At 38.8% G+C, this 25,974-nt stretch overlaps 1 protein-coding gene across 5 annotated transcripts in view; it reads right to left on the minus strand.

Moving 5' to 3' along the window:
- The window catches only part of diaph2 (diaphanous-related formin 2), a 326,327-nt gene that overhangs the window by 34,769 nt on the left and 265,584 nt on the right, over window positions 1-25,974 (minus strand). For 4 of the 5 annotated variants that reach the window (XM_026357343.1, XM_026357342.1, XM_026357344.1 and 1 more), the window contains 3 exons: window positions 23,895-24,030; window positions 9,520-9,612; window positions 8,226-8,291 (listed from right to left, as the gene is read on the minus strand). In XM_026357343.1, the coding sequence (XP_026213128.1) occupies window positions 8,226-8,291; window positions 9,520-9,612; window positions 23,895-24,030 (295 nt within the window). The remainder of the gene's footprint in view (window positions 1-8,225; window positions 8,292-9,519; window positions 9,613-23,894; window positions 24,031-25,974) is intronic. The other variant, XM_026357345.1, reaches the window with a different exon arrangement.

Here is a 25,974-nt window from a genome sequence, read left to right on the forward strand (position 1 = left end):
TTTTGGTTGTTCTGACAGTAAAATAGATGCTTTACTACATAAATTCACATTAAATAAACAAAACACCTTAGTTGTTAAAGTGTGCACAGGTGTCAAGCTTACTGCTCTAATAAAAATTGCGACAATATTTTTTCTTTAGTGTTAATGGCAGAGTGTACAGACTAATGCACATACCTTCAGAAATAATTAACCTTATTTCTTCAGATTGTGTTAGTCACAATGACTAAATACGGTATAAAATAAAGTGAGTCAAGTTCCAAGACAACATAATGTGTAGGTTTATAAATTTTAGTTTATACAGCTGCAAGAAAAAGTAACTGTTTCATTTTCTTGGGTTTCTGTATAAATTGGTCATGAAATGTGATCTTCACCAAAGTATCAACTATCAACAAACACAATATGTCTAAGCTGATAAAACACAGTCATGATCTTTCATGTCTTTATTGAATACACCTATTAAACATAGGTGGTTGGAAAAGTAAGGTTTTTTAATAACTGGTTGAACCACCTTTGGCAGCAATAAACACAATCAAGTGCTTCCTGTAGCTGGGGATTAAACCTGCACAACATCCAGAAGGAAGTTTGGACCATTATTCCTCACAGAAATGCTCAAGCTCAGCCATATTCTTAGGACATATGATGTGAACGCCTCTCTTCATGTCATTTTACAGCATCTCTATTGGGTTTATTGGGCTCCAGCTCAAACCCTTAAAGCCTTTACCTGCTTATCTACAGTTCTTTTTCACCTCACCTGAGCATTCTATGTTGTGCTCTTGAAATGATCTTGGCTGGGTGCCTACTTCTATGGAGAGTAGCTACAGTACCAAATCTTCATGTGGAGTGATGAATATCCAAACTCTTTGAGAATTATCTGTAACTCTTTCCAGCTACATGCAAATAAACAACTCTTGATCGTAGTTCTTCTGAGATCTCTTTTTTGCATGACATGGCTCACATCAACTGATGCGGCTTGTGGAAAGCACACTGACACTGTTTAAGTGTTTTTAAAAGTCAAGGAAGTTGTAAACCACACCTCCATTCTCATTTCATTAACTGGACTTCAGGTTTGCTAACGCCTGAATCAAGTCGGTGTTCAGTGGATTGTATATTTTGTTTGCTGATATTTGTGACTTTTGATCAAAACACATTTCATGAACAATTTATGCGCAAAACAGAATATTCTTATATATTTTTTGCAACTGTATAAATTAGACTAAATGAGGACATTTTATCTTGTAATCAATTATATTTTTCTTCTTTCACAAATATTTATTCCAGAATGCATTTATCTGTTAGTTTTGTGTATTTATTGACAGTAATATTTACATTTTTCTTTTCAGGATTTTGAAATTATGTCCATAACCTGCTTAGTACTATATTCGTGTTATAGGAAACACAAACCTTAGTTTAGCTTGAAGACAAATTAACCTCAAAAGCATTGGTAACTAATTATACACTATTCATTTTGATCTGAAAAAGGTTTTGTTAATCTTTAGAAAATCTCAAAACTACGATAGTAAAAACCTATGTTGTCTTGAAAAACATTTTAAATCCACCTTGTAACACTTAAAACTGAGTGTGAATAAAGTGAGGAAATATTGCAAAATCCAGCTACTTCAAGCCAAATGTGTTACATACAGTACATTGTAATTTCTTTAATACTCTTGTTCCCAGCGTCACCTTTAGTGATATGTCCTATTGAATAATAATAGCTTATTATTGAATGGAACATTAAACATTCTTTGACACACACTCTTTATCTGTATTTATGGGAATTGCCATTATCACTCATCACCCGATCTGCCATTCCTTTCTTATACCTCCCTCTTATAGACATCAAGCCAACCTAATAGAAAAGTAAAATATTAATTCTGCCTCATTATGGCTGACAGATTGTAGATAGTGGTTAGACTTCAAATGCAAACATCAGCCTTTACAATTTATCTTACATTTTAATAATAGCCACATCGTATCAGGGGGATAAAAAACAATTCAATATAAGACCAAAGGAAGAAGCATTTGATTCTGGCACCGCATCTTATTGTCAGTGGAACATATAACTATACAGGATGGCATCCTATTCCACTGCACATTATTTGTTCTCCAGCTGATCATCAGTTGGCCCTGCTGTATGCCTAATGACCGATAAATAAGGTTTAATTCAACTGACACAAGTTGCCCATCCTTCAACACTAAGCGTGATGGCTTGGGCGAGATTCCATTGGAATTATATGAGGGCAATTTTTCAGCTAGTGGGATGGTCCGACTGCCTCCACTATATTTGGCTTTCGAGGCATTTCTTTGGCTTTAAGATGTGCAAGTTTATAGGCCTATTAGGAATTCATCAAACAATGAATGATATCAGTCTTATTGTGTGAATGTGCCCTGGGTAAAAATAAGATAAAACCTTCCATTATGGGGCATCCAAAGCATATTTGCCCTCCAAAATGGATCCAGTATTGACAATTTACACTTAGGGTGACCTTTCATAACTGCCCACATACTTGAAAGCCAATATTGTTTGGAGAGTGAGCAAGAAAAAAACACAGCCCACTGCAGACACTCTAGGATATTATTGAATATGATAAGTTACTAGACGTTTTTGCTCTGCAGTTGTTCGTTGATGGTCCACTAGGTGGGAGAGCACAGTACTTTATACATCAATAAAGTCCTGTCCCTATAAAATAATACTAGACATAGGTGTTGAGAGCTCCTAGTCAATTATAGCACTAGGTCAGTGACTTTATTCGAAGAAAAAAAAGAAGACAGAAAGAAAGAAAGAAGGAAAAAAAAAAAAGGGTTACCTTAGGGAGCTAGACTCCCGATGATAAATCTTCCCAGGCAGGGAGTTGTAAAAGGGCATAATGGCACCAAAAGGGCATGCAGACTGCCCTCAGTTGATATCCCATATTCAAATAGTTCGCTTCTAGATAATTTAAACAGCAAAGGGTTTAGAGGGTACTTAACAGTAGGGGCAGGGGCGAGAGACCCCTGGTGGCCACTCAAAGAGACTGCCTTTTATTAAGATTTGATTTATCCTCTCAAAATGGCTCCATGTCACACTTCACCTACTTTATGTTCTCTCTTGGCAGAGTCAAGCAACGAATCAGTTATGCGCCAAGGGTACTCAAATGGTACATAAAATCTTCATCTATATTTCCATGATGGGTTTTCTGCTGTGGATGAAAAATTATCAGGTCCAGCGAAGGGCCCCATGGGTCAATGGGAGGGACAATGGCTTTGTCTGTGCCCTAGGATGTCAAATCTTAAATGGAGTGGCTGTCCATGCCTCAGTTCCTTCCCATCTGCCTTTCCCTTTGGCTGTTGATAAATATCCTTATCTATGAGAAGCAGGTGATAGATTTCAAGCAGCACGTCCCGACAGAGCTCTGCTCTCATCTGCTCTATTGATATCTCACATCTACTAAGCCATCCAAGCTATAGCTCGAGGCACCAACACCCTCTGGGTCTCTTCGCTACAAATCATGTTAGCGCCACTTCCTGGAGTATCGCCTCTAGGGCCGCCCCAATGAATAACGCCTATCAGCACCCTGAAGTGGAAGCCAGGAGCTTGTGGAGGAAAAGGGCTTTCGCCCTCAACTCAGAGACACCCTACAGCAACAGTCCCTATCTGATAAGGGCCATAATCTTGGGTTTGTAAAAACAGTACAAGAGAACAACTGCTAGATAGGTTGACAGACAACAAGAGAGAGATAAAGCAATAGTTACAACAAACATGTGAGCAAATTAATTGCTAAGGGAATTACGATCAGTATCACTTCCTGTGATGTAGTTTAAGAAACAAACGAGTGATAAGGGAAAACATAAGAAAACAGCAGACAAGCTAAATGTATTGTGATTTTTAATATTTAGCAGACACTTTTATCCAAAGCGATTTATAAGTGAGGTACAGTATAAGGTAAGCTTAAGGAGGTCTAGCTTCCTTACAGTAGGACCCCTACTGGATGTAGGCCAAAGCTGAGACTCAAACCCCAGCCTCCTGCATGGAAAGCAGTGATCTTACCACTACACTATCGTTATGATAGATAAACACAGTAGTAATAAGTAGAAATAATTAAATGCCATACAAATAAGGTTGACAGATACAAGAAAACAAGGTCACTTTCACCACTTCCTCTCGTCTTAAACTGTGTCTTATTGCTTCAGATATGTCTAGAGATGCAATAAAACGTTGCTAGCAGAGAGGAATAGAGGAAACATGTTTTTATAGAAATGAGACATCTCTTCCACTGCCCTGTCAACTGAAGTGACATCAGTTCCTGGTGACAGCAGCACAGCTTGATCACCTGTCCTTCAGCAGGTGTTAAGAGTTTTGCAGTATTTGCAGAGATACTGCGACGTACTTTCCAAATTACAATACAAGCACACAGATACATGTGGATGTGAATATAATGAGACTTGAAATAAAGTAAATAGGAAACACCATTAGTCTTAAGCAGGATATTCCATTTTATCCTTTGAAATATCATAAGTGGAGATATTTCATATAATCAAATTAAATGATTAAGGTGTCCACACTCTGGCCTGACCACCAGCTGAACTAACTGCTTGTCTTTGGATGACTAGACAACTAGAATGAAACTGTAACTGTAACCCAGACAAGTCTAGAAGTATATCAAAGCATCTCTATTGACATAAGATGATACCCCCTGTTCAATATCAAATAAGTCCTTAGGAGGAAACTTTTGATGGACTGACCTGTGAAGGTGAAGTAGCAGAGTGGGGCAGAGAGAGGAAAGGGGAGAGGACCTGGTTTGGGGTTGTAATGACATTGAAAAGGCAGTAAATAAATAAGATTGGCTTGGTTCTCTTTGAAATCTGATTGATGTGTCTTTTGGGATGCCCCCCAGTATGAAAGACCTACTGAGTCTGTGGCTTTCATCCCTGACCGAAAATCAATGAGCCAGGATGTATGAGAGGATCCTGCTCTCTACCCACCAATCTCCTGCCAGATACCCAGGTAACTGTCTCACCAAGAAAGAGAATAGGAGATAGAAAATAAGTCATAATTTTTATCGTTTTTCTAGTAAAAGTTAATTTTAAATTACAATGCCGGATTGAAAAAAAAACTGTAATCTCGTGTTAAACGACCAGACACCACAAAATACTTTATATATGATCTTCATGAAATGAGACTGAACCCCCAACAGAAACACTTTTCTGGTCTCCATCAATCCATCCAGTTTCTGTGTGTTGAATTAGGACTGGCTGTTGTAATTGCATAACACATGAGTATGGCCTCCGGGGTTAGGTTTTCCATCTTACACAAAGTGGAGACAAGGAAATAGGAAATGCTTCTGGAATTGGGTGTAATTGTGACTGGCGGCGCCTAGAATTGTGTTCAGCCTGACACTTGAGGTACTCTGCTAGAGTATAGTTTAGCCTGAAGGACAACAAAGAACAACATGCTGGGTTTAAATGAACTCCTTTCACGTAAATGACGATTCTTGTGTTACTCAGAGAGACTCTCTCTGGTACACGCTGCTCATTTGAGGATGACAGGAGGTTAATCAAGCTTTAAAGCATGAGATTACAACAGACATGACAAGCAGGAGTGAATAGATTTGGCACACTGTCTGGTATAACTGCTCAGAGAAAATTCTCTATCAGCAAATTCAGAAACTGAAATATTGTTGGTCCACAAGCTGGAGAGAAGAATTCACACAACAGTAAATAAACATTAATGCTATTCCACTGACCCAAAAATTACACAACAATTACACAATTGTTCTCACTTACAAATAAACCAAAAGTTTGTGCTTTTAGTGATTGAGATATATTTTTTATTGTCATTGGGGAATGTAATTGTTTAAAGAGAGTATTTTAATTTAAATGTTTCCCTCAAACTGTGCATAAAGATTACGGTTAGTCCCCTTTCATGAGATGAGACAAATTTCCCCTATGCTGTATTGGAGCTAAACTCATTTCCAGATTCCATTTAAAAAAGAAAAATCATGAAGCTGGCATGTCAAAAGGATTTTCTCCTTTCATCACCTCAGAGTAGAGAACCCATGCAGCTGTTTATCAAACCACAGTAGTGGGTTCCATATCAATAAACAGGGAGACGTCAGTGCATAATACATTCTGGTGGCAAAGCATCGGTGCACTGGGGGAAAAAAAACACACTGAGCAAAGTCTGAACAATGCCAATGAAAGAAAGAGAGCTATCATAAGGACCACAGCACTCTTGGTAGTCTCACAAGAATAGAAAAATAGGTCACATACATAAAGAATATTTGATTAAATATCTAGCATATTCATAAATAGAGACAGGCAGCATTTCAGGGAACAATGTTTCCATAACACATCATGCAGGTTCCGGTAGCCAGCCATCTTCACTGGCACTCACAATAGTCCATGTTGCATCGAACCCTGGACACAGTAGTAATGGCAACAAGTAGGGTAATGTAAAATGCACAGCCATGAGTCTCCTTCCAGTTGTATGCCTAGTCAAACACCACCATCCACCAACTTCACATTATTCTACAAATTTGGCTGCAAACTGCACACTAGTTCACAACAGAGGTCAAGGTCCAACAAAACCAATAGGACTACATCATCTGCCAACAGAAGGGACACAATGTGCTAAAGATAATGAACACTCTCTGGTCCTCGGCTGACCTTTAATATTACATTTGGAAAAATAACAACCTAAAGAGGGAGAGATGGCACAAACCTGAAAAAAAAAAAAAAATCATTAGTGCCTTTCCACTGTGTAGCTTTTTGACATCCTCTTCACCAGAAAATGAACAAGGCTTCCCTCCATTGTTAGAACTCAGATTCCTAAAGTAAGCTGTTACTAGCCATCAATTCATCTCATTGTTCCTCCCCTGCAGATTTATGGCGCTACAGTTCAATACAGTTGGGTCCATCCATACAACTAGAGGCACTTGAAAATGCTCCTTGCCACATAGGCACATAACTGTTTCTCAAACCTCATGTTCTTTAAACAAACATAGCCAAGAACCCATAATATAGGGGTTCATAAGTATTCCCACACCTACTCAGATATTTTAACAACAATATGCTTGTCAAAAACATTAAAGAAAAAATTTGCACTACACAGAATCACAATGTCAGGAAGGATTAAGGAAAAACTCCTTAATAGAGAGACACATTTGCTGGGTGTTGTTGCATGTCAGTTTGATAGTTCCCAAACATATAGTAAAGTACATAAACAAAGGAATTACACAAAAATATTGTATTGACTGTCCCAAGCATGGAGGTTAGACTTCTCCAGAAAAACACTTCCAAACATTTCCACAAGACAGGAAGTGATATCATGCTGTGGCAGCAAAGGCTAATAGGAGGAGCAGTACATTTAGATGACGACTGTAGCTGCTCTACAAGCAGAAATTGTGCTGAGTAAATAAAAAAAAATCATTCTTTCACTGTTATCACTATAAGGACTGTATTAGTGCTACAAGGTCAAATGTGCAGGGTGAAAAGGCAACTATGTTGTTTATTGTATTGAATTTAAAATGTATTCATTTTCAGATTTACATCATGCCACTCAGCAATGCAAACATTTCTTACTACTACAGCCTCAGCAGTCTTATCTACTTCTGCACTTTTTTATGCTAAAAAGAAATTCATTACATAATGAAAATGCTTCAAAGCGAAGTGTGTATCCATATTTTTCCTATAGACATACTTTTGCTAATATATATTCCAGACTAACTTTGATGTGACCTCCACTGGTTCCCTTATTGGCAAGGACTTAAGACAATCATTATTTTATTATTAACTTCTTAATTACAAGCTGTCCCAATGACAATCCAATAAAATGATCACCAGTTTTGGATATGTTTGATTTAATGTCCACGAATCATTACTCCAAGCCCAACTATGAATATCTAAAATTAGTGTTAATTCATTTTGAAACTGCAGGTGCTTCTTGTACTGAGGAAATTTGTATTTTAATAAGCAGGTTTTGGCTTAGTCTTAATTCAATTTTTTCATTCTTCTAAAGCTCTCTCTCATTTTTTATGTGTAGTAAATCATGTACATTAAACATTTCAGCAAATAATATATTGAAATCAAATGCAATAACTCAGCACAGACACTGCATGTTGTAGACCAACTCAGTTTGAGTGCTCTGACAGGAAGGACATGTGAGTTAGGCAGCCAGGGGGAGTGCAGTATAAGAGACAGGATGGTGCTGGATCAGTGTTACTTTAGGTACAGTAGTTAAACACACACACCTAGCGTTCTGTTACCATAGTTAGCACCCGGCCACCGAGAGGATGGACTGGAAGGACTTTGATCACCTGTAACAATGTTGGTGATGAAGAAAATAAAGAAAAAGAAGAGAAGGAAAGAATAGAGAAAAATAGACAAAGGTATCAGAGGTGACACATTTCAGATATTTGGCAGGAATGAACTACTCCCAGAGTTTAGCAAGAACTTTTTTGATTGGTAGGACACCTTCATACACAGTCGGACACAAGACACAGGCTCACAAAAAAAAAAAAGGAAAGTAAAACGTGAAGAATGGAGATGGTTATATTTAGTGAAGAGCAGCAGTGAAGTTGATTCAAGACTAAAGTCATTTATGTGTGTGTATTTGTTGTTATACACTACATAAACGATCATCATGATTAAATTAATTTTCATTCATTACACATTTGAAAATAGTCTTTACAAAAATAAATAATAATTTATTATTTATCATTTAATAAAATGCACATTTATTTAGCAGTCAGTGTTTTTTTACAATAACAATGACCAATAAAATGACTTAAAATAATTAATTAGTATTTATCCAGGTGTCTGTATAAAATGGGCAAAGTGTAAACTATAGTCTACTTACAGAAATTTAAGCTTCTACAACTACATGTAAATATTGCTCAGCAACAACCTTTAAATTTATATTGCTTAAAAATAATTCTTCCTGTTCTGCTTTTACAGTGTATTGTTTTCTTTTTTACTGTTGCTTTTCACAGTGTAGCCTGCCTATAGTAGTATCATCTCATCCAGCTACTGGTCAGTTTTTTTTTTGTCAGTGTGAAGATGGCAGGCTTCTGACTTGCATTTTAATTGACCCTGGCACCCTACTAGGTGGTACTCCCCTGGGTGCAGACCATTCATAAAGGCAGAATGGAATATGTTAATACCAGGATTACACTAAATCATTCCTAGTCCAACAGCAGCCAGCATGGCTACATTATAAGTGCTTTATGAATGGTAAAGTAAAAACTAATTGCTAATGATCTGCACTGGGCCATGTTAGTGCCTGGTATGCTTGTTTCTGTTTCTATATGTCCAAGACGTTTTAATGCTGTATATGTATATCAATTACAAATCATTGAATCAAGTTGAAAGGTCACAAACTCAATTATACACAACCTGAAGAGCTAATTTTATGTGACAGACAAGAGACAGGTTTATTTGATGTAAAATATGAACAACTAAAGGAAGGAAGCGGATCTCTTTACTGCAAACAGGTAAGACTAAGAATTAAATTAGGACACAAAGAATGATTTTCAACTGCCTTACCATTGCGCGGTGTCCGTTTTCGACGATCACGGAAGGCTGCTCCAGATTGTAGAGCTTCCATTAGGCTATCCATCACACCAGTTTCATCTCCCTCTATAAGATAACAGATAATAGAGGCAAAGGTGTTTACAGGACAGAACGTACATTAACAGAACAGGATGAAGTACATAATAATACATGCACACCCACTGCTTCAAGGTCTAATTCTAGGTGGTCTTGTATGGAAGCAAAGGATGCTCTCAAACTACAGATGCATAAAAATAACCTTATATCATAGGAAGACAGTGGCATAATTTTAAATGAGATATAAACAAGTCTTTCATAGAGAATATGAATGCTGAAGCAGAAGCCTGCCACTCAGTCTTGTCGCTTTTTAAGTAAACAGCTGGAGAAGAGGAAAAATACACTTAGAACCTGGCAACTAATACAGGCAGAGGAGCCTCAGGATGAAAGCATCTACTGATGGTCATTGACAGATATTCTTTCTGTGGCTAGCGCAGGGGAGCTAAGTGCTCTTTACAAAGATTTAGTGTGGAGCCGCTCAATACACGGGCGCTCTATCATTGTTCAGTCAATGACACCGGGACCGGCCTTCGAAAAACATTCCCCCTGCCCACTGTTCCAGCTGTCGTGTGAATCCATGAAACTATAAAATGGGAGGTAGTTGGCATGGCTGAAGAGACAGGTAGAAGACACTTAAAGTGCTATGAGGCCAACATGATGACAAGTTGTGCCCACACTGTGCATATACAGCATACTGCTCAAAGGAAAAGGGGCACAAAAATAAGCTTAGTTGCTTTATCTGGGTCATCTATCTTTATGCCCTTACTAATGAGTCAGAGGGGCACCCTTTTTATCATTCTGGTCCAGAACAGACGTTATTTTAAACTTGGATCATTAGGGTGACTTATTGTGGAGCTGGAGACTTGGGCATCAATTCTTTTGAATACATGAGAGAACTTGCTCTGGTCCATGTTTACCGTCATGATCTAGGCATCTTGTTTCTCCACAGTGCTTACAGCTATACTGTAGCTGAAGGGAAACATTTGGAAATTAGAGGAGACAACTGCTACTTTCAGCATACAGCATTTTTTCCTAGAACCGGAGCGATCAATCTTTTGTAACTTGAATATGCTCAAAGAAACATGACAGTTGGGCAAATTGAAATTATGAACAAAATACATTGGCAGTGAATGCTACACAATTAGTTTAGGAAAATGGCACATTTTGCCATTATGAGAGAAAGTCAGAGCTACATGCTTTTTCCTTGTCCTGCAGCAACAAATCACCCAACCTGAAATTATCCGAGCAAGTAAAAGAAGACAGTATAACTAAGAATAGAAATGTCTTTTTAAAAAAAAAAACAATTCTTCAGTCGTACTCACACTAATTTTGCTCTCTATCTCATTCCTTCTCTTTCTTCCTCAAGTCCTTCCCAAGGGCTACTTTGAAATCAAAATATCTGTTCCGGCTCTGTGCTGTGCTTAAAAGCAATTCTGATTAAATCAAGCTTAATTAGACCACCTTTATCAGAACAAAACCAAAGCCAAGCCAAGTAGTGCTTATCTCAAATTGCAGCACTACACCTCAGATAGGAAGCTCATTGGCTTAAAAGGGGGAGCATGGGTTTTGTCTGCTGTGGACCTAAGGAACAATATGGTGAACAACTTGCAGCAACTATAACTATGCCAACTCCCAAGATTTCTAGCTACTCCTTCTTATGTAGGGCTAGAGAGGACGCAATGTGAGTCTGACAGAAGGCAGAAAGTGTTAAGTGGCAGGTAAACATTTATCTACAACCACCTTGGCACAATGAACTTTTTGACAGCTCCTTCTTCACTCTCTTCTTCGTAGAGACCTAGACATCACAGGGGGCACCTGACACTTTGATCAATTTGTCCTACTTCTTGCTTAACTGTAGCACAATTCATCATTTGTAATGGCCAGGACTTGGGAGCCCTAGTATACTGGGGTTCAGCATGAGGACTACAGACACAAAGAACCAGAATGACTAAAATGGGAAACATTCTCCCCAGTTGCATCACAGAGCTCAATTAACTCTATCCTATTGGGCCACAGCTTAAAGTCAAGCAGACCTTACTCTTAGCAAGAAATTCTCACAAATGAGCCTTTGGACTATGAACGTATTAACATATATATACATTTATGTACATATATTCAATAAAGCTGTAAACATAAAGTTTGTGTTTCCTATAAAACAGAAGTAGAAAACTTAGTGTTATTTGACTACACATATTCCAGTAATCCTTAGAGCAAACCTTTGTCATTACGTACGGAAACGTTTCCCACTTTTGGCAGATATTTCTGCCATTGACTCTTGTCTTATTTTGAGCTGTTAAACCTAGGGCAAATATTAATCCGCTTCTCATTAGCAGCACTGGTAGATTGCATGCTGGGGAATTACAGAAAAGCTAACCTTTTATGCTCAAAGATCTTTCTCAAGAGGAAAGATCCCCTCTGCTCACAGGAAATTGCTTTCTAAATGGGTTAAGATGGGCTAAGACCCAAGACATTGACAAACCCTTCTAGTGATGAAACACCTTGGTGGGCACCTCAACATACAGCCTTGGGGTCCGTTAATGATCTTATTAAAGCTTGTGGAAGTGTGGAACACAGCTTTTGCACTTTTAGGTACTTTCTTAAACAGTTAAACCTTTAAGAGCAGAAATAAAGCACTGTGAAACTCTACCTCCCAGAGAGAACTGCTGTACACGTTCCATATCTTTCACTTTGATCCCTGCTTATCTCCAATCCCTCATTCTACCCCTCCTTTACCTGAATGTCAGGTGATACTGTATTCGACCCAAAGGCTGTGCCCAAAGTAAGACTGGAGCCCTGGGAATTTGTTCAGTCTGCAATGTACTGTATTTACAAGCGGCACTGTCACATTGTTAATTAGGAGGGATAGCAAGAGCAATGTGCTCTCAGCACGATTGGCATAAAAACTTCACACATCAGATTAGTTTTTTCTCTAAGAAAAAAAAGTACCTGAAGTAAAAGTGGAAGAAAGCAGCTGCAAAAGTACCATTCACCAGTCCCAAGAGCAGAACACAAAATTGAGTGTCAACAGTTGCAAGGGAGGAAAGGGAAGGAAGAGGAAAAGTATAAACACTGATACTGGAAGTGTCACTAGTGGCGAAGAAAGATATAAAAGAAAGAATGAGACGAGGCAGAGTACAGAGAGAAAGTTCACAGAAGGCAGAGAGGGAAAAAATGCAAAGAAGGTTTCTGTGGGCACATGCATTGTGTGGTGGACCAAGACAAGACACAAGGTCGTAAAAGACCTTGACATGAGCCTCATGACATATAATTATTTCTAAACTATACATTACAATATGCAAGCACACGCATACAGACCTTTGCCTACACTTTTTAATAATACAAATGCATGTTGATTGGCATTGTCATCTAATCTAAAGTAATGGTGCACATTTTTCAGCTGACAAGTGAGTACTGCAGCCAAAGTCAGCAGGATGACCTATCCTTATACTAAAATCAATTAGAGAGGGCCTAGAAATGTAGCTATGTCTTTTCAAAAAACAACAAATCATTGATGCCTCCATCCAGACTCATAACCTTGAGTCAAGGACCAATTAGGAATCAAATAAATAAGCTTACATTATGCAAACATGATATCTCATTTGTTGAGTTTTGCCAATTAAAATTAGTCATCTACAATATTTTAAGTGTGTGTATAACTGGAAAGTTGAAGAACAGCTGTTGCTTCAAAAACATGACAAAGCATTTCACTTTATCATCCAAGCAGCAAACCTGTTTATTTGAATGATATGCTGGGCTCTCTTTTTAAACACCGCAGGCATGGCATTCCTATAATTATGCAGCAGTGTCAACAGAGCCTGTTCATAAATTCAATTTGCTATCTGTCATCTCCTGTATGTTGTGCTACTGAGAAAAAACACAGCGGATCGATTGAGAGCTCAATTTCTGATCGCTCATATGCAGCCTACATGATTCATGGGGGAAAAGAGACAAATACTTCTTAGAATTCTTCTGTCTTGCACATGTGGGTTTCTAATATAATGGCAAATTATGACATCCTATATGCCACAAGTGAGACTTGTAGCAACCACAGCATGGTAATTGAAAAGAAAAACAGCAAAAGCATACAAATAATGGCATTTATCATAGTCACATATTTTAATCAATCACAGCTGTGTATATACAGAATTTATATAAGCATAGCACTCTCTCTCCCTGAGCAAATTAAAGCGCCTGATGTGAGGAACATCGGGCATGGGAGAGATGTCTCTTATCCACTTCTACCCGCTATCCTTCCAGTAGCCAATGCCTGATTCTAATTTGCACTGTAATGAGATCTAATGAGTGCTTGCAGGCCTTGTGCTTGATGAATTAAAAACAGTGTGAGAGTTTAACCTCACCCCTGTCCTCCTCAATGTCTCCAGTAGAGACGATGAGACAGAAAAGGAAGAATGAAAAGGAGAGGAACAACTCATTCCTTGTTTTTTTTTCTTTGCTTGCTGTGGATTGTTTTTGAACACATTTGAGCCCATCTGTTCCCCCACACAAAGTCACCTGTGCAATTAACCTGGACCATTAGCCGTGAAACAAAGGCCTCAGTGGAGGGAGGGGGTGTTGCTTTATGGCCAGGTGGAGAGGCAACAACTACACTTTCTTTTAATCTCATCTCTCTGCATGCACCTGCTTTTGGGTTACTTCCACACCTGAATTCAGGCTCAGCCACCTAGACATATATAACCACCTGTGTTCCTCACCACCTTGTCCTTATACCTTACTGTGTACTTACTTACTGTCTGGCTTTGAGCAAAATAACCCTGCCCGCTGACCCCCCTCCGCAACAGTCCCAGCAGCTCCTAAGAACTGGGCAGAGAGAGACCATTACTGCCACAGAGCACAGAGAACACAAGTGCCTGAAGGACAGCAGTCATGCACCTGTTATATGTCTTTCCTTTGTTTTTCCCTCTCCAGTCTTTCTCCATCTCCCTGCAGTCCAACCACCCAACCTTGACAAAGCTTTGACACAGACAGAACTTTCTCCAGTTTTTAATTTGTAGGTGTGTATGTTCACGTAAAAAAGAAAAGAAAAAGAAAAAAAAAAATAGAAAAGCAATGGAAAGCTAAGATGGCTAATAAAGAAGACAGATTTGCCTGCTGATTAATCTGGATTGTTTCACTGTAACAAGTTGATGTGCAAGCTCTCTCATGTCCACTCTAACTCAATTAAGGATGCTCCTGCAACCCTCCGTTCCAGGGGGAATGGCAGTGTAGTTACCACTTTACTCTTGCAATGAGCCCCTGTGTGGCGCCAGGGTCAGTGAGAGAAAGGAAGGGGGGAGATGGAGAAAGGGCAGAATGTCTTGGAGATGGAAAAGGTGGGTGGAAGGTGAGACGTATATTGTGTTTGACATGCATGTGTTGGAGCTAGGCTAGTCTGGTCACTGCAGGCCTGATCCCATACCCTGAACGAAAAGAGAGATGTCCTGACTGCGAGAGACTGGAGGAAACGTGGAGAGAAGTTGGATGTCGACAAGGGAAAGATGAAAGTGGATTAGCCGCCGTGGCGATTTGCATTCTGTGGTGGAACGAAAGCCCCTGCGATGCCCCGAATAGCTGGATGCATGAATAAGTAAACAAACAAAAACAAAAATAAACCCTCCATCTGGATGGATGCAGCCAGGCCCCAAGTGAGAAGCAGTAGGGAGGGGAGGTTGGGAGATGGGAATGAGGAAGAGAGATGCTTGCAATGTAGCTTTCACCATACCCTGCTTCCTCTGCTATCATTTACTTCTACTGCCCGCGGGCCCAACCAGTTACCATATTGCTATCACCCTCCATCCATGGCTTTTGGCTAGTTTGCCTGGTAACACCACAAACACACAAGGGAGAGCTCCAGCCCAGCAATGACAGATGTTAAGTTGACATACTTTCTCTGAGCCACATGAGGTCAACATGTCAGGGTGCCAGCAGGGCCACTGGAGCCTCTGCCCACAGCAGATGAGACCACAATTGCTCCTTTTCTATAGACTAGATACCAATAAATGTAGTATAGTCTGCAGCATGGTGGTAAGCATTGTAGTGGTAGAATGAACAAGCTCACAACACCTTTTACTGTGCTGTTCTGGCATACTGACTAGGAAAGCCTTTAGGTATTAGTGCCAGTGCCAACATCATAGGCTCTGATCACAGTTGCTTATGTACACAGCGATGCATCTTGACTGTATAGTTATGTAGTATACACCAATCAGCCAGAGAAGTAACATCACCTTGTGTTGTTACTGCTGTAGTAGACAGCAGGTAGGTTCAACATCGCATTTTTCAAATCCTGGCCCCTGTCCACTGCAATATTACAACTATAAGTCGATGTTAATATCGCGGTTGATCAGTGTGTGTCGGAATAACTATTCATATCAGGATCACATAAGTAAATCTTGAACATGAAAGGGATCTTCTTGCTTTGGCATGTGGAAGTGTGCTGAGATGCTATAAACATTTTGGGTTTCATCCATCCAGCAGTGTAGATTCCCCATTTGAAATGAGTTTTGGAATCCAGATCAGATAACATCTGAACCAAACCCCCACTTGGGCTGTTTGCATCAGTGAAAGGCGGTGCTGTCTGGGGAAGCTAAATGGATTTGACAATGAGATTTGATGGTCTTTGTAGTGAGGGTAATTAGGTTTGATTGACTGTAAAGTGACTGGTGAGGTCCAGATCTGGGAGGGGAAATGATCAGACACTTGAACCACCCACAAATTAATGAGATTCAACTGTGCTTGAGCAGATTTCACCAAGGAGAAGAAGAACATTTACGAAAGCATTGGGAGAGAGAAAAGTACAAAGCGGGTTGAGCATGAAGTGTGTGTGTTTGTGTGTGTGTGAGGCACAGAAAGACAGAGGATATTATAGAGAAGGTAGTTAAGGCCACAATCTTTCCTAACTTAAGTTAAAGATACGTGATTAAAAGCTTTAGGGTGCAATCTGATTACGTTTTTTTCCCTTAGTTATTCTTTTCTCATCAAATATAAGAGCATGCCAAAAAGGTATACGTATTCAACTTGACAATTTAATCTGTAACACAGACCAACAATAATGTGGTAGGGACTTCTCCCTGGTGTTGCCTTTAATTGCTAATGAACTATGGTATTTATCATAGATTGAACAGCTTCCCATGAAGCTAGGCTACTTTTGTCATGTTGACATTTATTTATGGCATTGCATTTGAATTATAATCTAAAAGGGTGAACAATAGATAATCATTTGATTGTATCAGCTACACTTACAGAAAGCAATTTTTTTATTAAACCAGATGTATTTAATCTTTGCATGTCCTGTGTGTATGCATTAGGGAAGAGAGTGCTTTCTTTTTTCTACATTACTGTTTATGCTGCTTGCTCTTACAGACCTTGGCTGAGATGCAGCCAGACATATTCTGTGTGCCATAATTGCCTTAAGGCAGATTCTGATTTTGACTGGTGATATAGCACAATCTAATATGCTGTTATTTATTAGAATTGATATATGACAGCATATAATCCTATTGCCCTTGTTCCTGACTTTCAGGGTAATGATGGACCAATCTATACTCAGGAGTTACGGAGGTAGCCATTTAAAAGTTGATGAACCTATTCAAATTCTCTCCTGTTCTGCATAAATGAGATCCAAAACATGATTAGATCTCTGTGCCAGTACTAACAATAGATAAAGGGATCCCGATTAAGCAAATAAGACAAAAATACACTATTACATTCATTGTATAAATAAAAATTATACACTGTGAAATATTTGTGGCTGGCCTTTTGGGCTTCTTTGCATGAACTGCCAGATTCAGTTCCTTCCACAGCAGGTAGAAAAATATCTTTAAGGTCTGTGTTAGGATATATGATCCACTTTCTGTTAATGAGCATCAACTATTTTTTTCTAAGATCTTCCAAAATCTCTTGTTTGAGCAATGAAGATCAGACAATGATAGAGAAGACCAAGAAGATCACACCTGATTGTCATCCCCATAGATTTTGAGATTCACATACTCTTGTGGCTTCTCACATGTGATATTGGATCATCTTCCTTGGTAAATAAATGAAAAAGTGTATTGTTTTGTCTCATGTTTAATTGGCCATTATCTAGTAATATATATATATATATATATATCTCCAGATATGAGTCGTATGATAAAGAAATGACACTTGAGGGAGTACACAGTCAGAAAATTCAGAAGGATTGCACCATATATCATCATTACATTCGTGGAAGGTCTGTCCTTGTACTTTATATTCTATATCAAACATGAAGGTCAGATTTAGCTCCCTAATACTGGCTTAATTTCCCAAGCTAAGCTGAGGAATAGTGAGACTATCTTTCAGAAAAAAAATCGACTTACTTTTATCTACTTGGGTTTCTGACCTTCACGTCTCCACAGGCTATCTCTCCTGGTAATATTGTTTGCCATGTGTGCTGTGCTGTGGAGACACTATGCAAACTTAGAGAGCTAACCTGTCCACCCAACCACCGCCTGTCAGTGTCTGTCTGTGATCATGTAGCTGGCATTGCTGCAATGTAGGTATGCACTGGCCTACCGGCAGCTGTCAGTGTCACACAAAGCCATCAATCCACATCTCTGCCACTGTCATTCCTGACAGGGCTCTGCCAGCAACAACCAGCTGCACACAACTATTTCAATTTCGTTTAGCATGCCCCAGTAATAAAAACTTGAATGTGCAAAACACAATGTGGTAAACACAAGAAAACCACAAATACTTTCAAAATGTTGTCATTAAGGAAAATGCATGAAGAAGAGGAAATAAGAAAAAAAGAGAACCTGATGTTAGGGCAGAGAACAGTTTTACAGAATCAATACAACACATTGTAATAATCTCCAGCTTCTAATAAAAATAAGGTTTTTAGAAGGTATTTAGATAAAGTGTTTTTAATTTGTTCTCTGTTCTCACCATCCCGCTGAATTTGAAACACTCACGATGTGACTCACGACTTCCAGCTTTAATTCTTAGTCTGACAAAACTGTAGGATTACCAAATCTTCGCTCACATCATGAGTGTTTCTAATTTAGTGCAGTGGTGTACACGAGACAAATTGAAAAGAAAAACTTGTCTTACACTTACATGGACATAACTGTTTCTAACAAATTATTAGTTGTATGTGGACCAGGGACGGTGCTAGAATTTCATCCTTAGGGGGGCTTAGCCCTCACAACTGTATAACATCACCGCTATGTTAATCTCTGCTAGCGTGTTAATAGGGAATTCTATTATGTATTAGCATCATCCTAATGGACTAGTTTTTAGCACATCATGCTAAGCTTTCACTATCATTTGACTAGAATATCTACTGTTGTAGATATTTAAATGTGCTGTCAATTTTTATATGATTGATTTAGATATATTTTCTTTGGTATGTTTCAGTTTTACAGTGTATTTATTTGAGAGTGAAATAAACAACCTGGCAACTCTTGTCTCTCATTTGGCAAACTGTTCACCTATCTGCCAAACTGGACACCCACATTCAAGGAGGGCACAATATATATTTTTATAATTGACATGTCCTGCATTCCTTTGCTATTTTCATATTTATTTTAAAAAGTAAAAATGATACTTTCAATACATTTTGATAATGTGGTAATTTTTTATGTGGATTATTAATAACGCTGACTTGCAAAAAATTAAAACATACAACTGCATACTGGAGTCTGTACCACAGATGACGCTTCTTGAACATTCAAAGTTTTTGCTTGTGTTTAATAAACCAAATGATTTTTTTTTTTTTTAAAGAGGAGCCTACTTTTATTTATGTAAACATATACTTGTTCATGTTCAAGTTTGAAGGGTTGACAAGGAGAATACATAAATAGAACCTGCAAGCCCATTGTCAACATGCCAACTGCTCTCTACAAAGAATCACATGGAAACACATGGAGACCTCATTCTACCAGGCATACAGGTTTTTATATAAAAATACAAATACGAATTTACGTTTTGTTTAATATCTGTGGCTTTTCCTTATGTAATGTTTGTAAATGCTTATTAAATAAAGTTTGTGTTGTTTGAACAAATATAACTATATTTAATGTTATAATAATATGTGTTTAATAGTTATATTAACAAATACATAAAATAAAACTATTTTCCTACAGATCAACAATCCAATATATGCGTCTACATTCTGCTGGTGTCTGCAATCTGTTGCAAGAATGGATTGAGACGACTGAGTGAGCACTAATTCATACTATAAAATACAATAAAATCATGAATAAAAAAAAATCACTTTGCAGGTAAAAATGAATCATAAAAACTGCATCTGTGGAGCCTGTTTGTGTGTTTTAACCATTGATTTTTTTCAAAAAGATGAGTTTTCCAATCTAATAATTGGATTTTGAGAACTAAAATTACTTAACAATAGCTTCTTATACATTGGTTTGGCTTGATTACATTTAATGTGAGTAATCAACTGAGATAGCAGACAGTTGGTATGCCAGTAAAAAGGTGTAAAACTCACAGGCTTCAACAAATATGGTTTGAAACTTAATATTCTTCAGGTTAGCAATAAAAGTGTTTTCAGAGGTTCATATGGTGAATGGGACTCTTGCACAAGCTAGTCCAGCTATTCACATACTGAAAGCCTCACTGTATAAAGTAGATTTCAGAAAAGTTGACATGCAGCACACATATTCTTCAGCATTTCTTCTTGCTACCTGGGAGGAATGCCTGGACTAAACAAAATGTTCAAATAACTTTTTTGGGTTCCTGGTTGTTTATTCCTATGTGGCTTGTGCCAAGCTGCATTGTTCTCAAAGCGGCATGTGCGCTTTCTGGCTGTGTTCAAAGCTTAGTGGATTTGACTGGGGTACACAGTTGACATGTGGGTGCAGACACTTGCCCCAGACAGGGGCACTGACCCTGGTGATGCCGGCCGAGTGGGCGGCCACAGGGGCCTGCTATACTCCATACAAATGCCTTGGAGTAAGAAAGTCCAGATGCTCTACTGTGCTCTGGCTTTTGAAACAATGTCACGCATGCTGCTTGTGACACTGTTTCATATGCTGCACCAAAAAATATGCCCTGCTGTGATGAACCATCTTCCCCTGATTTAAACAGAAGCATTAGTTTGGGTTTATTTTAGAGTGTTCAACTGTTATTTCCAGTGAAGTAAAGTGATTTAGTAAATGCCGAACATCTGGTCAGTTCAAGAGAATATAGAAATCCACTTAGAGCAAATTAAAACAAATGGGGTGACTGGGTAATGATTTCAAAAGCAATTTCCTACATTAGGATTTCTAATACTTCACAAGGAAAACACTTTTAGCTCTGCACTTGTCTCATGTATCAATCATGCTTATTGAAGAAGTGTGCAAATCACTGAATGTGTAGAGAGCATAATCTCAAGTTTTATCAGCTGGGAAATAGGGAAAAAATATTTCTTAAAATCAGTTTCCTAAAAGCATTTGTCTGCTCGCCCTCCCCCACTCTTGTGCCATCCTGGCAAAAGCTAAATGAATTAAACTCCCATTAAATATCCATTTTATTGTTAATCATTTCCAAGTGAAGAGGATTAGGCCTCAATTTGTGAAATGACAAAAATATATATCCCTTTTCAAAAATACCCTCTTGAAATTGCATTAAACACAATAGCATGATCCATCCAAGTGTTTAAAGCAATAAATTGAGTAAATCGCTAAATCCATAAAACAGATGTTGACCTGTACATAATTCTCCTAATATAATGACCATATGTTTACTCTGTTTAAGCTAAAACTGTACTTTATTTAGGCCAACAAATTATTATTTCTATCTACACCGGCTTATCTCTGATCTCCCTTCTTCATGTTCCGGGTTTTGGCTCTCGTCACGGGCTCAGACTTCAAGCAGGTCTTCATCAAGTACCTCTGTGTATTGGGCTGTATTTTTCTTTTCCCCAACTCTGACCAGTCTCAATCCCCCTTCTGCTGTGAAGAACCGTGTTAGCCTGTCTGGCATCACCATGCTTTTCTTTATGGATGGATTTTAGCCAGGTAACAGGCAGTGTCTTGTGTTCGCTCAAAGAATTTTAGTCTTATCCGACCAGATAATATTTTTGCTAATAGTCTCAGAGTCCTTTAAATGTAATTTGGCAACATCCAAGAGGGCCATGAGATGCCTTTACTCAAAAGTGGCTGCAGACTGGTCACTCTATCATAAAGGCCTCATTGATGGGGTGCTACTGAGATGGTGATCCTTCCAACAGGTTCTTCCACAAGTTCTATTTGAGTGACTGTTGTTGTTTGGAGAGCTCCCTGATCAATGCCACTCCTTCTCAGCTACAGAGTTTAGCACAATGTTGTGAGTTCAAACATTCTGGCTGGCAGGTGCCTGTCTGTTTGGAGCTTGTAGGTTATTATCTCTCAGTATGTATGTATGTACTATGTGTGTTTTTATATATACGAGCTTAAGGTTGGGCTTAAGTTTAAAAAAAGAAAAGAAGAAACAGGTCTGTCGAAGTGGAAATCATTGTTTCATTGTGTAAAATAGCCTTTTAACCTTTAAAATGAAAGATTTGTGCAAAAAATGTTTGAACGTCATTAATTATTGGTTTGAATAACTAAATAAGCCTCTCGTTGCCATGCACAGAAAACAAAGCTGATGCTCAGTGTGAAATAGTCTCAAATAACGAACTCCTCAAAATATCTGAATCACATATAGAAAGTTAGAACAGAATGGGAGCGAAGAGCCAAGATTCTCAAGCCAAGGCTGTCAACTGGAGGGGAGCACAGACGGAGGAAAGAAAGATGTTCAACAAGAAAACACTGAATATCCTACCATGTGTGTTCTAACCAAACAGTTTAAAGAGAAACAGAACACAAGAGCAGAACACCAATATGCGGTAACCTCCAACCTGTGGCTGGCTCAAGTTCAGATTTCCATTTTAAAAGCTTTGAATGTTATTGTCCTTTCTCTGATCACATCTCACATAGAGACGAGTTAGTACACAAAAAGGAAGTATTCAAGGTTTAATGAAAATGTGTAGTTAATTCAAATGGGAACCTTGACAGTGGAAAAAACAGGTTCAGTTTAGCACATGTTGAATCTCATTTTTTAACTGGCAAGGTCATTGTGATCGCGACAGTCCAATGAGCTAGGTGTTGGTGTGGAGGACAATCCCCTCTATATCCAAGGCTCCAGGCAACGTTGCCCATGTCATCCTTATGTTTTATTCATACAAGTCGTATTATGGCATTCAGAAACTGAGATCAAAATCTGCTCTGGCAGAAATATTTAATATCACACCTACTTCTGCACCCTCCTCCATCTGGTTAGCTAGAATGAGAGAGAGGAGTAGACAGCCTCCTTCAGCTCAGCCATGTTGGATTATTAAAAGTGAAGCTTTCAAAGAGGTCACTGCTCAGGAAAGAAAAAAAGTAGCATGCATCAATTATCTTGGAGAGTTTATGGCATACTGAAGACTGTCTTGTCACATTTCCCAATGTGGCTGAGCTACAGAGAGGTCCTTGGCTGGTGCTGACATTTAGAAGCTGGTGAATTGTGAAAATCCCAGTCTGTTTGTCAAAAAAAAAAAAAAATGGACAAAAGACCACACTGACTGCTTGCAAAGCCCCTTCAGGCTTGAAATTCCTTCTCAATGTCACTAACATAACAAGACACAGGCATCCAGCTCTGTCGCTCTAATTTTTCATGTCTGAACAACTGCAACTTACACTGATCAATACACAGTTTACTGGCATCGCTGGAGGACAATAGAGTAATTTCAGTGACTCACGACAATAAATATAGTACACTGCCCGCAAACAGTCCCAGACTTGGGGAATGATCTGCCATACTGCTTGCACATGACAAGTGAAAAACTAATAACAGCGTGATCGTGTTGGAAGTGCAATGTTCACAGCCATTTCCAGCCCTTTTATTAGTAGACCTAAGCTCTTAGTCTATACATGTGACCTATATCTTATGGACCCTTGTGAGCTCTATATTAACTGAACCACTACAATCTGATAACTGCTATGCATATGTGAGTAGGCCGTTCCTTGCTATGTTTGCAGATACATGTACACACAGCAGAAGAGAATGTTTGCATCTCTCTGTAAATGTACCATGGAAAACAGGAAGCTAAAAGTAGCATAATCTGTCTGTTGTTTTGGAGCATTGTACTGGCTAGAGGAGTAAGAATAAGATTCCTTCACAGCTGAAAAGATGACTCCCCCCACTCCTACGCATTATCCTCTTCGTTCTTAGTTCAAATCTGTGTGAAGAACAATTCCATGAACCCCCCTTTGCATCCTCCTGTTGTCCTCCTCCTAACTCCCCACCTGCCTCCACATCCCTGTCTCTGTGGTGTCGGCGAAGAAGTGGCATACCTTTGTTCATGTCAATCAGCTGCTTCTTCTTTTGCTGGCGCTCCTGCTTCTCGTGCTCTGCTTTCTCCTTTGCCAGCTTGGCTCTCTTGATCTTCTCCTCCATCTCCCTCTTCTTGTGGTTCTCCTTCACTGCTTCCTGATGAGGCACACACACACACACACACACACACACAAGCATACAGACATATAAAATCAGAATGTGCTCTTGCCACCACCACTCTTAGTGTCTTTGTTACTGTATAGTGTTCAGATGTAGCAGCCATCAGTAAATTCTTATTCAGAGAAAGGTTTGATAGTTAGAGATAAGTTGCTGGAATAAACAATATATTGCACCTTGTGTATGTATTTTTAATACAAGGCTATTTGTCTGCAAGGTTTCCACACTGCTTTACATATTTTCAATAACTTGCAGAGCCAGGTCTTTGTCAATAATACATCAATACGGCAATATACACATGTATTAAGAAGGTTAGGCAATCTTCACACGTATAGTATGTACCATGCTAGCATAATTTCTTTGACAATATGGGGAAGCTACTGCATAAAACAGTGTGGCAGCAGTATGCCAGTCTCTAAGGAGGGAGAAAGAGATATCATCCCCCTCCTTCGTGACTGGCTGAAATGTCAGAAAGGAGTCAGAGAAAGAGAGATAATCAACGGTACGGATTCAGCCTTTACAAATGTGACAGTTTGTTCTTGTGCTAGCACAGAGTAAGATGCAAGTGTGTGACCTTTTGATACGACAAAATGTTCTCCCATCCCAGGCCCGTGGCACAGGCCTTGACAAGACCCATCATACGTGTTAGGATGTGTGACGTGTCACACTTTGTGTGTATACATACATGTGCCTATACTCCCACAGGAATCCCACTTTGTGTTTTTACTTATCTGGTGTTGTCTGCCATTTTGTATGCATATATATATTTTGTGTGTGTGTGTGTGTGTGTGTCAGTAAGTGTAGGCATGGCCCTATTTGTGCAATGATATAATAGGTGACGACAGCTCCCTAGGCTGCCCATCTAATGTCCCTATGGTCGTGATGTGTGTGTCGTGTTGGCAGCTAAGACAGAGGGATTATGGGGATTGTGGGGAAGGAACAAGGAAAGAGCAGCTCATCATGCCAGTCAATAGTAGAGCTTTGCTCCATGTCCAAGGACACAAGCCCTCATTGTCACTGTCTCCTTGTTGGATGACAAGGGCAATGAAGAGAGAGAGAGGGCGGCAGAAAGGGGCTAATGCAAAAGTCAAGTGAGGATGATATAGGGAAGCATGATAGTGACAGAAAGCTAAATAATAAGGGAGTGTCTGTGGTTTTGGGCAGGACAGTATGAAAACAGAAGAAGATATGTTTTCCTTTGTCAGCTACTACATCTTGGCAGTAAATCAACATCTGTTTTATTGCTATCAAGGCAGTGTACAGGATACAGCTCTGCTCTAGAAAACACTATTGACTGCATTTACTTGAATTAGTGTGGGTGAGCACTGTGGTGTATATTCAGTAATGAAACAGTTAACTTAGACATTTTGTTTAAGTGATGGGCAGGACTGGCAGCAAGAATCAAATTGATTTCTGTCCTCATCCACTGACAAGATTCAATTCATTTGCTGAGTAATATCACTGCATTGCCCAACATCTACAGCACAGCATAAGTTGGACGATAAATTATGCAGATTACAAATAAAATCCTGCCGGCAAAACTTATTTTAAGCAAACAACTAATTCTGACTGTAAACATGATTATGCAATGTAATTATGTTGCTTTAATCAAACAGCACCTCTAATTGCCATAGCAACAAATATGTTTTCACAGCTCTCTTATTTTTTCCCTTTACCATTCTCTTTGATGGCCTCTGGCAACAAGTCATTGTATGAGGGTTTATTTTTTGGGAACTCTGTATATTGTAGAAGGCATTCAAGAGATAAACAAACCTCTTGATGTGATTTTACAAAATAATCTTCAATGTACAGATTTAAATCTCATTGAAACATAAGACAAAAGATCTGGTTTCTTTTGCATTTAGTTGAATATTCTGTGTGAATTTTACCAACATGGAGAATGGGTTTAGAACAATTTGTGCA

This window comes from Anabas testudineus, chromosome 10 (genome assembly GCF_900324465.2).
Source record: "Anabas testudineus chromosome 10, fAnaTes1.2, whole genome shotgun sequence".
NCBI classification, from domain to species: Eukaryota; Metazoa; Chordata; class Actinopteri; order Anabantiformes; family Anabantidae; genus Anabas; species Anabas testudineus.